A 13,856-nucleotide genomic window follows, 5' to 3' on the forward strand; every position below is an offset into this window, starting at 1 on the left:
TAAACTGAATAGAGCTAAGCATAGGCAAAATCCTAGAGGAAAACCTGGTTCAGTCTGCTTTCCAAAAGACACTTGGAGATAAATTCCCATTTCAGCAGGACAATAACCTAAAACATAAGGTCAAATCTACACTGGAGTTTACACAAATCTACACAAATCTATACTTCTACAAGAAGACAGTGAATGTTCTTGAGTGGCCTGGTTACAGTTTTAACTTAAATTGGCTTGAAAATCTATGGCAAGACTTGAAAATGTCTGTCTAGCAATGATCAACTTGACAGAGTTTGAATAATTAAAAAATAAAATAATAATAATAATGTGCAAAGCCTTTACAGACTTACCCAGAAAGTCTCACAGCTGTAATTGCTGCCGGAGGCGATTCTAACATGCATTGACTCGGGGTTGAAGACTTGTTAAAAAAAATGTTTAAAAAAATCTTCCACTTTGACAAAGTGTATTCTGTGTAGATAGTTGACAACAAAATAACAATTAAATCCATTTTAATCCCACTTTCTAACACAACAATGTGGAAAAAGTCAAGTGGTGTGAATAATTTCTGAAGGCCCTGTACACACCACCTATCTTTCCATGGCCCTGCTCTCTTCCCAGCCTGGCCTGTTCTCCACAGGGATAGGATCTTACACTGACCTCCCCCGGGGATAGACTAACTTAAAGGCCTTCCTGGGAATGGGATCTTACACTGATCTCCCCCAGGGATAGATTAACAAAAAGGCTCTCCTGGGGATGGTATTTAGACATTCCTGTGCTCTCTCTGTGTGAGCGTGTGATGTATTTTTGATTCTAGAGATGATTCTAGAGATTGATTCTGCTTAGGTGGTCTGTTTAAATGTTTACCACCACCCACCCATTAACAACAAGCCTCTATTTTGGTTAACGTATGCTAAGATCATTTCCTCTCTCTCACACCAGCTCAGTGTGCCTTCAATGGCACCCTATTCCCTAGGTGCACTGCTTTTGACCAGGGTCCATAGGGCTCTGGTCAAAAGTAGTGTCCTATGTAGGGAATAGGCTGCCATTTGGGGTGCAGAATATGTCAATGAGCCCAGCCGGGCTGTAACTGTACAGTTGTGTAACTAAAAAAAGACCGTTGACAACAAATGGCATCAGACGGCCAAGGCAGCATGCACCATGCACCATGCACGCGATCCTCTGAGCAATATTTGACCGCTTTGGCTGTGCGGTTGTGTGATTTGTGGCAACTAATCCTCATATCTGTGTGATTCTGTGGTTCTCCTCTGGCCTCTGTACAGCCTCTAATCGTCTGGCAGGCCGCATTGTTATCACAAGTCTTTTAATTTACAGATTTGTTTGTATCCTCTGGAGGGATGGGGAAAGAAGGATATTGTGTTTTTATTTATTCATCCTTTATTTAATGAGAGATGACACATTGGGACATTTCTTTTCCAAGTGAGCCCTGGAGAAGCAGCATACATACTTTATGGCAAGCCTAAATACTTTAATGGGTAACAATGTGCTTAACAAAGGGCACCTATTGGTAGATGGGTAAAATAAAGCAGACATTGAATATTCCTTTGAACATGGTGAAGTTATTAATTACACTTTGGATGGTGTATCAATACACCCAGTCACTACAAATATACAGGTGTATTTCCGAACTCAGTTGCCGGAGAGGAAGGAAACCACTCAGGGATTTCACCCTTTTTAACAGTTACAGAGTTTAATGGTTGTGATAGGAGAAAACTGAGGATGGATCAACAACATTGTAGTTACTCCACAATACTAACCTAATTTGACAGAATGAAAGATAGGAAGCCTGGACAGAATAAAAATATTCCAATACTTGCATCCTGTTTGCAATAAGGCACTAAAGTAAAAAAGGGTTATGTTTAGGGCAAATTGAACACCGAGTCCTGCTCTTCATATTTTCAAGCATTGTGGTGGCTGCATCATGTTATGGGTATGCTTGTCATCGGCAAAGACTAGGGAGTAATAAAAAAAATAAGATAAATATAAAGTAAATAGAGCTAAGCATATGCAAAATCCATATGAGACAACACAATGAATGGAAGTTAAAACAGTGCAGGGTGCATAAAAGAGCTTTAAATAACAGGTTTCAAAACATATGCAATATGTTGTCAGCAGCCCTCCAATCTGGGATTTAAAATCATCAATCAGAATAAAAAGATCCAGTTTTAAATCCTTTTGTAAAATGTTCCACAATGACGGGCCAGCAAAGCTAAAGCCCCTCCTACCAAACTCTGTTCTTGTGTTAGGAATATTATATCAAATGCATTTCTGTGATCTCAGATGGTAATCTCCATGATTTCTGTAGGGTGAATATGAAATATACTGACAGCTGCCCTAAGATGGTCTTGGAGACAAACCAGTACCAGTGAGTCTGTCGGCCATCCTGCTAACTGGGACGGATGGAGAGAGAGAAGCACAGGGATGGTGAGGAATGGACTGAGAGAAAGGGAGAGATGGATAGAGACAGAAAGGGAGAGATGGATAGAGACAGAAAGGGAGAGATGGATAGAGACAGAAAGGGAGAGATGGATAGAGACAGAAAGGGAGAGATGGATAGAGACAGAAAGGGAGAGATGGATAGAGACAGAAAGGGAGAGATGGACAGAGACAGAAAGGGAGAGATGGACAGAGACAGAAAGGGAGAGATGGACAGAGACAGAAAGGGAGAGATGGACAGAGACAGAAAGGGAGAGATGGACAGAGACAGAAAGGGAGAGATGGACAGAGACAGAAAGGGAGAGATGGACAGAGACAGAAAGGGAGCGATGGACAGAGACAGAAAGGGAGCGATGGACAGAGACAGAAAGGGAGCGATGGACAGAGACAGAAAGGGAGCGATGGACAGAGACAGAAAGGGAGCGATGGACAGAGACAGAAAGGGAGCGATGGACAGAGACAGAAAGGGAGCGATGGACAGAGACAGAAAGGGAGCGATGGACAGAGACAGAAAGGGAGCGATGGACAGAGACAGAAAGGGAGCGATGGACAGAGACAGAAAGGGAGCGACGGACAGAGACAGAAAGGGAGCGACGGACAGAGACAGAAAGGGAGCGACGGACAGAGACAGAAAGGGAGCGACGGACAGAGACAGAAAGGGAGCGACGGACAGAGACAGAAAGGGAGCGACGGACAGAGACAGAAAGGGAGCGACGGACAGAGACAGAAAGGGAGCGACGGACAGAGACAGAAAGGGCGCGACGGACAGAGAGAGACAGAAAGGGCGCGACGGACAGAGAGAGACAGAAAGGGCGCGACGGACAGAGAGAGACAGAAAGGGCGCGACGGACAGAGAGAGACAGAAAGGGCGCGACGGACAGAGAGAGACAGAAAGGGCGCGACGGACAGAGAGAGACAGAAAGGGCGCGACGGACAGAGAGAGACAGAAAGGGGGCGACGGACAGAGAGAGACAGAAAGGGGGCGACGGACAGAGAGAGACAGAAAGGGCGCGACGGACAGAGAGAGACAGAAAGGGCGCGACGGACAGAGAGAGACAGAAAGGGCGCGACGGACAGAGAGAGACAGAAAGGGCGCGACGGACAGAGAGAGACAGAAAGGGCGCGACGGACAGAGAGAGACAGAAAGGGCGCGACGGACAGAGAGAGACAGAAAGGGCGCGACGGACAGAGAGAGACAGAAAGGGCGCGACGGACAGAGAGAGACAGAAAGGGCGCGACGGACAGAGAGAGACAGAAAGGGCGCGACGGACAGAGAGAGACAGAAAGGGCGCGACGGACAGAGAGAGACAGAAAGGGCGCGACGGACAGAGAGAGACAGAAAGGGCGCGACGGACAGAGAGAGACAGAAAGGGCGCGACGGACAGAGAGAGACAGAAAGGGAGCGACGGACAGAGAGAGACAGAAAGGGAGCGACGGACAGAGAGAGACAGAAAGGGAGCGACGGACAGAGAGAGACAGAAAGGGGGCGACGGACAGAGAGAGACAGAAAGGGGGCGACGGACAGAGAGAGACAGAAAGGGGGCGACGGACAGAGAGAGACAGAAAGGGGGCGACGGACAGAGAGAGACAGAAAGGGGGCGACGGACAGAGAGAGACAGAAAGGGGGCGACGGACAGAGAGAGACAGAAAGGGGGCGACGGACAGAGAGAGACAGAAAGGGGGCGACGGACAGAGAGAGACAGAAAGGGAGCGACGGACAGAGAGAGACAGAAAGGGAGCGACGGACAGAGAGAGACAGAAAGGGAGCGACGGACAGAGAGAGACAGAAAGGGAGCGACGGACAGAGAGAGACAGAAAGGGAGCGACGGACAGAGAGAGACAGAAAGGGAGCGACGGACAGAGAGAGACAGAAAGGGAGCGACGGACAGAGAGAGACAGAAAGGGAGCGACGGACAGAGAGAGACAGAAAGGGAGCGACGGACAGAGAGAGACAGAAAGGGAGCGACGGACAGAGAGAGACAGAAAGGGAGCGACGGACAGAGAGAGACAGAAAGGGAGCGACGGACAGAGAGAGACAGAAAGGGAGCGACGGACAGAGAGAGACAGAAAGGGAGCGACGGACAGAGAGAGACAGAAAGGGAGCGACGGACAGAGAGAGACAGAAAGGGAGCGACGGACAGAGAGAGACAGAAAGGGAGCGACGGACAGAGAGAGACAGAAAGGGAGCGACGGACAGAGAGAGACAGAAAGGGAGCGACGGACAGAGAGAGACAGAAAGGGAGCGACGGACAGAGAGAGACAGAAAGGGGGCGACGGACAGAGAGAGACAGAAAGGGGGCGACGGACAGAGACAGAAAGGGGGCGACGGACAGAGACAGAAAGGGGGCGACGGACAGAGACAGAAAGGGGGCGACGGACAGAGACAGAAAGGGGGCGACGGACAGAGACAGAAAGGGGGCGACGGACAGAGACAGAAAGGGGGCGACGGACAGAGACAGAAAGGGGGCGACGGACAGAGACAGAAAGGGGGCGACGGACAGAGACAGAAAGGGGGCGACGGACAGAGACAGAAAGGGGGCGACGGACAGAGACAGAAAGGGGGCGACGGACAGAGACAGAAAGGGGGCGACGGACAGAGACAGAAAGGGGGCGACGGACAGAGACAGAAAGGGGGCGACGGACAGAGACAGAAAGGGGGCGACGGACAGAGACAGAAAGGGGGCGACGGACAGAGACAGAAAGGGGGCGACGGACAGAGACAGAAAGGGGGCGACGGACAGAGACAGAAAGGGGGCGACGGACAGAGACAGAAAGGGGGCGACGGACAGAGACAGAAAGGGGGCGACGGACAGAGACAGAAAGGGGGCGACGGACAGAGACAGAAAGGGGGCGACGGACAGAGACGGAAAGGGGGCGACGGACAGAGACGGAAAGGGGGCGACGGACAGAGACGGAAAGGGGGCGACGGACAGAGACGGAAAGGGGGCGACGGACAGAGACGGAAAGGGGGCGACGGACAGAGACGGAAAGGGGGCGACGGACAGAGACGGAAAGGGGGCGACGGACAGAGACGGAAAGGGGGCGACGGACAGAGACGGAAAGGGGGCGACGGACAGAGACGGAAAGGGGGCGACGGACAGAGACGGAAAGGGGGCGACGGACAGAGACGGAAAGGGGGCGACGGACAGAGACGGAAAGGGGGCGACGGACAGAGACGGAAAGGGGGCGACGGACAGAGACGGAAAGGGGGCGACGGACAGAGACGGAAAGGGGGCGACGGACAGAGGGCGACGGAAAGGGGGCGACGGACAGAGGGCGACGGAAAGGGGGCGACGGACAGAGGGCGACGGAAAGGGGGCGACGGACAGAGGGCGACGGAAAGGGGGCGACGGACAGAGGGCGACGGAAAGGGGGCGACGGACAGAGGGCGACGGAAAGGGGGCGACGGACAGAGGGCGACGGAAAGGGGGCGACGGACAGAGGGCGACGGAAAGGGGGCGACGGACAGAGGGCGACGGAAAGGGGGCGACGGACAGAGGGCGACGGAAAGGGGGCGACGGACAGAGGGCGACGGAAAGGGGGCGACGGAGAGAAATGGAGAGATGGATAGAGGGAGAGAAATGGAGAGATGGATAGAGGGAGAGAAATGGAGAGATGGATAGAGGGAGAGAAATGGAGAGATGGATAGAGGGAGAGAAATGGAGAGATGGATAGAGACAGAGAAATGGAGAGATGGATAGAGACAGAGAAATGGAGAGATGGATAGAGGGAGAGAAATGGAGAGATGGATAGAGGGAGAGAAATGGAGAGATGGATAGAGGGAGAGAAATGGAGAGATGGATAGAGACAGAGAAATGGAGAGATGGATAGAGACAGAGAAATGGAGAGATGGATAGAGACAGAGAAATGGAGAGATGGATAGAGACAGAGAAATGGAGAGATGGATAGAGACAGAGAAATGGAGAGATGGATAGAGACAGAGAAATGGAGAGATGGATAGAGACAGAGAGAGATGGATAGAGACTGAGAGAGATGGATAGAGACTGAGAGAGATGGATAGAGACTGAGAGAGATGGATAGAGACTGAGAGAGATGGATAGAGACTGAGAGAGATGGATAGAGACTGAGAGAGATGGATAGAGACTGAGAGAGATGGATAGAGACTGAGAGAAAGGGCAGGGGAAGGCATTTGTGGCTGTTCCAACTCCATATGGCCCATGCTGCTAAGCCCCAATACAGTACGGGGGGAGGAGGGACACACAGCTTTACATGGAAATGTGTAATAAAGCCGCTGTCATCTGGGGAAAGCAGCTCATGAGTGTGTGTGTTTGTGTACTGTCATAGCATTGCAGAACACTCAGCTGCAGTGTACCTGCTGAACGTGCAGGGTGGGTGGAGTATTTTGTATATATATCCCACTGGCTCCAAAGTCCGTCTTTCTGGCATGTGTACTTTGCTGGGTGAGTCTAAATACAGCACCCCCAGTGTGTCTAGGAGCTTAGTGATATGACAGGTTGGTGTGGACCATTTTTATTAGCCTCCCCCCACACTTTTTAATAGAAGGGAGGTGACGATGCAGTGCAAGCGCCCCTCAGGAGAGAGGCAGAGATCGCCCCCTGTAGGCAGATGGGAGAGCTGCTGGCCTTGGCAATGATGGATCCCATCTAAGAAGAACATGTTTGGACTGGGAAGTCTATTCTCCTTCAGCTGGTGTCTTCCACTGTCACAGCAGCTGTTCGCTAGTCATCTACAGTGAGGCCTTCAGGTTTCTGTTTCTTCAGATGGGGGTTATTTACAGAGATGGAGTATTTGCGTTGGTTTTAACTTGATTCTTTGCTAATTTTCACAGATACTTGTGTTCATCTCTGCCGTGTGGAAAAGTGTGGATGTAGCCCAAGGGTTGTAAGGAATAATGAAAAGGTGAAGTGTTTTTTTCCTGGTTTAACTTAGTCTATGTTCTGATTTGATCTACAGTTGTCTTACAGTACCTGATGCTCTAGGGATATGGCGAGAGGGAGGCGGCAACCGCAGGGTGGCTGGCATCAATATCTCAGGCACCACCTACTGCACATGTGCCCTTGAGAAAGGCACGTAACCCCTAACCTGCTCTAGGGGCACTGCTCTGTGCCTCACCCTGTGCTGCTCCCTCCCAGCCAGTAGTGTAGGACAGCAAGAATAACCACAATCCCCTGTTGTCTGGATCAATGAAGATGTATTGTATAATCTACAGAACTGTGGCACAGCTAGTCCACCTGGTTAGCCATACTTGTGTTTAGTGCTCCTGTTTCGTCCCTGGTGAGCAGGGCTGGTCCCCCGTAGTTTAACTCTGCTTGTTGCTTCGCATCAACTCCCAGTTCAATCCCAGTCGTCCAACATGGGGTTTCAGTTGAAAACGGTTAACCCCGGGCTCTCCACAATCTCATAACGGTCTGTGTACACCCACACACCTGGCACGGTCTGGTAAACTATTGCAAATTTAAACCAGAACACTATGCACACAGTGTGTGTCTAGATCAATGCACTTGTTTTGGCAGACACAACTAGTATCCAAAAGCAAGTGTAAAAACAGCACACTGAACAGATTTGAGTTGTGAACATGTTTTACTGGACAGCACAACCAAATGGGCTCTAAACAAGAAATCACCTTTTGTTTCAGGTATCCTGCTTTATAATTGCATAATAATGACGTTATAACATAAGTGGAATAAGGAACGGTCACTATTCCTCTTGTGTACAGTAGTTAAACTCTCAGCTCATTGCTATGCAATTACCAAAGTATTATGTAACAACATGCTAATAAAAATGTTGCTCAAAGTAATTATAGCTTGATTACACAGGCACAAGAACCATGTCATGTTAAATGTTACTGAGAATGCTAACAGTAACAAAATATGGCTATTAAGTTTCGAAAGGAAACTAAACATCCCAAAACAGCCTTCTTGAATCAACTACAGCCAAAGTAGGTTGAAAATCATGTTAGTTTGTATTCTGCTTAAACTATCCCTCTAAAGATCGTATGTGTGTTTGAAACAAGGACATTTACCCTCCGATGGACAAAAAGCTTCAAAGTTCTTTCTGCTAAGCATTCAACTTGCTGTTTGCAAATAGCTTTTGAATTACTCTGCAGTGTTTTCAGGTATCATAAAATGTATTGCATCTTTCAACCTTTTCAGTGGCATGTTTAAAGACTTGTATAGTAGTTGAGCGTCAACTTATCTGTACAAAATGTAATTGGTTAATTGGTTTGACTTGATTATTTACACCTGGGGTAATGGACATTTACAGAATGTTCAGATAGAAATGTATTGTCTTGATCAAATATGACTGTCAGATTGGAATAGTATAGGAAACGGTGTACTCTCTTCAATATATCTTTAACATGCAGTTCCAGATACAGCCTTGTCATTAGTTGAAGGCAGCCAATCCAGTCACTTCCTGAGATCTGTATTCAAATTTGTTTTATATTTAGTTGCTTTCTCAGATCTGAATTTCAATAATTTACAAAAGTAGTCACTTCCTGAGATCTGTAAAAAACAAAATGTATTCAAATAGGTGTAGTCAGTTCCGCCTGAAAAATATTTACTTTCCACAAAGCATAGTTGAATGTCTGATGGACATTGTGTTTTTTAGAGGAGTCCTTTACATTAGGGGTGTCAGACTCATTCCACGGAGGGCCAGTGTCTGCAGGTTTTTGTTTTTTCCTTTCAATAAAGCCCTAGACAACCAGGTGTGGGGAGTTCCTAACTAATTAGTGATGTTAATTCATCAATCAAGTATAAGGGAGGAGCGAAAACCCGCAGACACTCGGCCCCCCGTGGAATGAGTTTGACACCTGTGCTTTACATACTCCATACGGTTGGACAGTATTGTAGACCGGTTTCCAGACCTGTAGTCAGTCCACTTTAGTTGGCCTGTTTCCAGACCTGTAGTCAGTCCACTTTAGTAGATCTGTATCCAGCCCCCTCATCCAGATTTCCCTCCTCACCTTAGAATTTCCAAACTATTCTCTCTCTCTCTCTCTCTCTCTCTCTCTCTCTTTCCCCCCACTCTCTCAGCATCCAGGCCTTTGCTGAGCTCAAGTAAACTATGAAATGAGCGTGATGTTTCTCTCTTTCCCTCTCCCAAGGGAGCAGCAGCCGTGGGCCGAGGAGAAACGACCAGGATTTAGATTAATATCACAGCTCAACAGGTGACCTTTGAACTCTTCAGCCTCCTCTCTTGCTTTCTCTCTCACACGGACCAACCACTCTGCCGGACTGCTCTGTCTCTCCTCTCTCTGTTGTAGACTGCCCAAGCCTTCTTCCCATTCTCATTTACTCTCTCACTCTCTCTTGCTCTCTCACCCCCCTGCTCTCTCTCTTTCAATCTCTCATGCTCTCTCATGTCCTCTCTTGCTCTATCTTTTGTATGACCTCTTCCTCTCCTCAATCACCCTCTTGTTTCACTCTTTTATTTGTTTTGTTCATCTGTCTCTCTCTAGCAAGGCTTTGAGACGCAGAGTTGGAGCACAAGACAGACTACTGTGTCTGTTAGCTTTCACTCCCTCCCTCTACCTCTCTGTCCTTCTACCTCGCTATACTAGTAACGCTAATCAGTCTTTTTCTTCTGTCATTGTCACTAACCCAGCTGTAGGACCGTGTGACTGGGTGGGTAAGGCTGTCGCCACCTACCCTGTCGCTGCTGCCACCCATCGCTACCTAACACTGTGCCTCCTGACTCACAGTGGATTTATTCACTACTATTTAGTTTATTTACATTCATCGTTTGGTCTTTCTTTGGACCATCTGTCTGTTTCCTGATGTGATGCTGGTGTTATGATGCTAATTGCAAATGTTACAATGTTTATTTGCATATAAATGACATGTTGTTAATCACCAATGTTATGTCAATTGTTATTGATCATATGCTGTTAATGAATGAATTGACTCTCTGTTATGAACCATACTGAGCTCTAGGGCGTGTTCAGAAATGGGGAGCTACGATCTACCTGTACTTGTCCAATAAGAAACACTTGTTTTTGTTTTCCATTGCAGAGTGCTTTGCTACGGTGTGCCCTAATGAACATTGTGCGGTCTCAGAGTTTAGGGACTGCACAGAGAGACATTATTATAACCACCCTGTGAAAGGGGGTGTCTATCTTGAGAAGGATAGTGTGAGATGCATTCTCAAGGGGAAGAGAAAGTGAGGGAGGGGGAGAGAAAGAGGGAGGGAGAGATTTGTCCTTAGAGGGAGAGTGAAGTATAAACACAGCTATTGGAGCTTAATGAAGAGCACTTGAGAAAGCCCTCAGCTATAGCCAGTGAAAGAGATGTATGTTTGTGTGTGTGTGTGTGCATCTGAGAGGGGGGGTGAGTGTGTGTACGTTTGAGAATGTGTGTGTCGAAGTATAAGTGTGTCGGCAGCAGAGTGCGGACCCACCACTGAATGACTCTCTGACCTAGCCGTGAGGCGTCCTCATCCTCTGTCCACCACTGAATGACTCTCTGACCTAGCCGCGAGGCGTCCTCATCCTCTGTCCACCACTGAATGACTCTCTGACCTAGCCATGAGGCGTCCTCATCCTCTGTCCACCACTGAATGACTCTCTGACCTAGCCATGAGGCGTCCTCATCCTCTGTCCACCACTGAATGACTCTCTGACCTAGCCGCAAGGCGTCCTCATCCTCTGTCCACCACTGAATGACTCTCTGACCTAGCCGCAAGTCGTCCTCATCCTCTGTCCACCACTGAATGACTCTCTGACCTAGCCATGAGGCGTCCTCATCCTCTGTCCACCACTGAATGACTCTCTGACCTAGCCGCGAGGCGTCCTCATCCTCTGTCCACCACTGAATGACTCTCTGACCTAGCCGTGAGGCGTCCTCATCCTCTGTCCACCACTGAATGACTCACTGACCTAGCCGTGAGGCGTCCTCATCCTCTGTCCACCACTGAATGACTCTCTGACCTAGCCGTGAGGCGTCCTCATCCTCTATCCACCACTGAATGACTCTCTGACCTAGCCGTGAGGCGTCCTCATCCTCTGTCCACCACTGAATGACTCACTGACCTAGCCGTGAGGCGTCCTCATCCTCTGTCCACTGAATGACTTTCTGACTTAGCCGCGAGGCGTCCTCATCCTCTGTCCACCACTGAATGACTCTCTGACCTAGCCGTGAGGCGTCCTCATCCTCTGTCCACCACTGAATGACTCTCTGACCTAGCCGCGAGGCGTCCTCATCCTCTGTCCACTGAATGACTCTCTGACCTAGCCGCGAGTCGTCCTCATCCTCTGTCCACCACTGAATGACTCTCTGACCTAGCCGCGAGGCGTCCTCATCCTCTGTCCACCACTGAATGACTCTCTGACCTAGCCGCAAGGCGTTCTCAGCCTCTGTCCACCACTGGCTCAGAATATTAACACCCTGCCTCCCGAGTGGCTCAGTGGTCTAAGGTACTGCATCGCAGTGCTAGCTGTGCCACTAGAGATTCTGGGTTAAAATCCAGGCTCTGTTGCGATCGGGAGACCCATGGGGTGGCGCACAATTGGCCCAGCGTCGTCCAGGTTAGGGGAGGGTTTGGCCGGCAGGGATGTCCTTGTCCCATCGCGCACTAGCGACTCCTGTGGCGGGCCAGGCAAAGTGCATGCTGACACGGTTGCCAGGTGTATGGTGTTTCCTCTGACACATTGGTGCGGCTGGCTTCTGAGTTAAGTGGGCATTGTGTCAAGAAGCAGTGCGGCTTGGTTGGGTTGTGTTTCGGAGGACGCACGGCTCTCGACCTTCACCTCTCCCATGTCCATACGGGAGTTGCAGCGATGAGACAAAACTGTAACTACCAATTGAATACCACAACATTGGGAAGAAAATTAACACTCTCCTCCATCCCCTCCTCCTCCTCCCTCTCTCCTCCTCTCTCTCCTCCTCCACAGAACCAACTCGGACTCGGCTCTTCATACGAGTGCCATGAACCCCCAGGACCCCTTTGGCATGAACCAGCAGATGGGCAGAGGGCCCCCCCAGCGCAACGGTGAGAACACACACACACACACAGCATCTGCACACATACAACTATCTGCACACACACGCATGCATACACATCTCATCTACACACACACTTTGCATCTGCACGTGTGCAAACACACCCACTCATACCATTTGCACACACCTGCATACATTAACTCACACACATACACACACCTCACCTACACACACCTCTTTCTTACTGTGCACGTGCGCACACACCTCTACATCAACAGTAATTTCCTGAATGGATACAAATAAAGCACGTATCAAACGGCACCCTATTCCCTACACAGTGCACTTCTTCTGAACAGAGCCCAAAGAGATTGGCTATTTAACAGTAAATAAGGGAATTGTTTTCACCCCACAGTTAGCCACGATGATTAACTAGACTGGTAAAATGGTTTACAATTACCAATGGCTTCTACACTATTCCACTAGCTACAGTAGTGCTGCCGTGTCGATACCATGTCTCCCAAAATGATGTTTACATTTTACCATTGTGACGCGCAACCATGCTTATCCACTTTCTATGCGCATTGTGCAAGTTCTGGAATGTATCAAATATGTGGAACTGGTTGGAGGTTCTTGAGGAGAGGTTGTGCGATAACATTAATTGTAATCAATGTAAACAGATGGTGTAAACAGGAAATAATTTAAAATCTTTCTACAACATCTAAGGTTTATAACAAATTTGAAACCTTACTGAGACATTAGTAGTGCGACACATTCAGCAGAAAATACATTAGTGCTACACATTCAGCAGAAAATATATTAGTGCTACACATTCAGCAGAAAATACATTAGTGCCACACATTCAGCAGAAAATACATTAGTGCTACACATTCAGCAGAAAATACATTAGTGCCACACATTCAGCAGAAAATACATTAGTGCTACACATTCAGCAGAAAATACATTAGTGCTACACATTCAGCAGAAAATACATTAGTGCCACACATTCAGCAGAAAATACATTAGTGCTACACATTCAGCAGAAAATACATTAGTGCTACACATTCAGCAGAAAATACATTAGTGCTACACATTCAGCAGAAAATACATTAGTGCCACACATTCAGCAGAAAATACATTAGTGCTACACATTCAGCAGAAAATACATTAGTGCTACACATTCAGCAGAAAATACATTAGTGCCACACATTCAGCAGAAAATACATTAGTGCTACACATTCAGCAGAAAATACATTAGTGCTACACATTCAGCAGAAAATACATTAGTGCTACACATTCAGCAGAAAATACATTAGTGCTACACATTCAGCAGAAAATACATTAGTGCTACACATTCAGCAGAAAATACATTAGTGCCACACATTCAGCAGAAAATACATTAGTGCTACACATTCAGCAGAAAATACATTAGTGCTACACATTCAGCAGAAAATACATTAGTGCTACACATTCAGCAGAAAATACATTAGTGCT

At 48.3% G+C, this 13,856-nt stretch overlaps 1 protein-coding gene across 6 annotated transcripts in view; it reads left to right on the forward strand.

The window, feature by feature from the left end:
* The window catches only part of crtc3 (CREB regulated transcription coactivator 3), a 78,533-nt gene that overhangs the window by 38,302 nt on the left and 26,375 nt on the right, over window positions 1-13,856 (forward strand). For 4 of the 6 annotated variants that reach the window (XM_055921806.1, XM_055921803.1, XM_055921808.1 and 1 more), the window contains exons 5-6: window positions 9,533-9,595; window positions 12,317-12,414. In XM_055921806.1, the coding sequence (XP_055777781.1) occupies window positions 9,533-9,595; window positions 12,317-12,414 (161 nt within the window). The remainder of the gene's footprint in view (window positions 1-9,532; window positions 9,596-12,316; window positions 12,415-13,856) is intronic. The other 2 variants (XM_055921809.1, XM_055921805.1) reach the window with 1 other exon arrangement.

This window comes from Salvelinus fontinalis, chromosome 4 (genome assembly GCF_029448725.1).
Source record: "Salvelinus fontinalis isolate EN_2023a chromosome 4, ASM2944872v1, whole genome shotgun sequence".
Lineage (NCBI taxonomy): Eukaryota > Metazoa > Chordata > Actinopteri > Salmoniformes > Salmonidae > Salvelinus > Salvelinus fontinalis.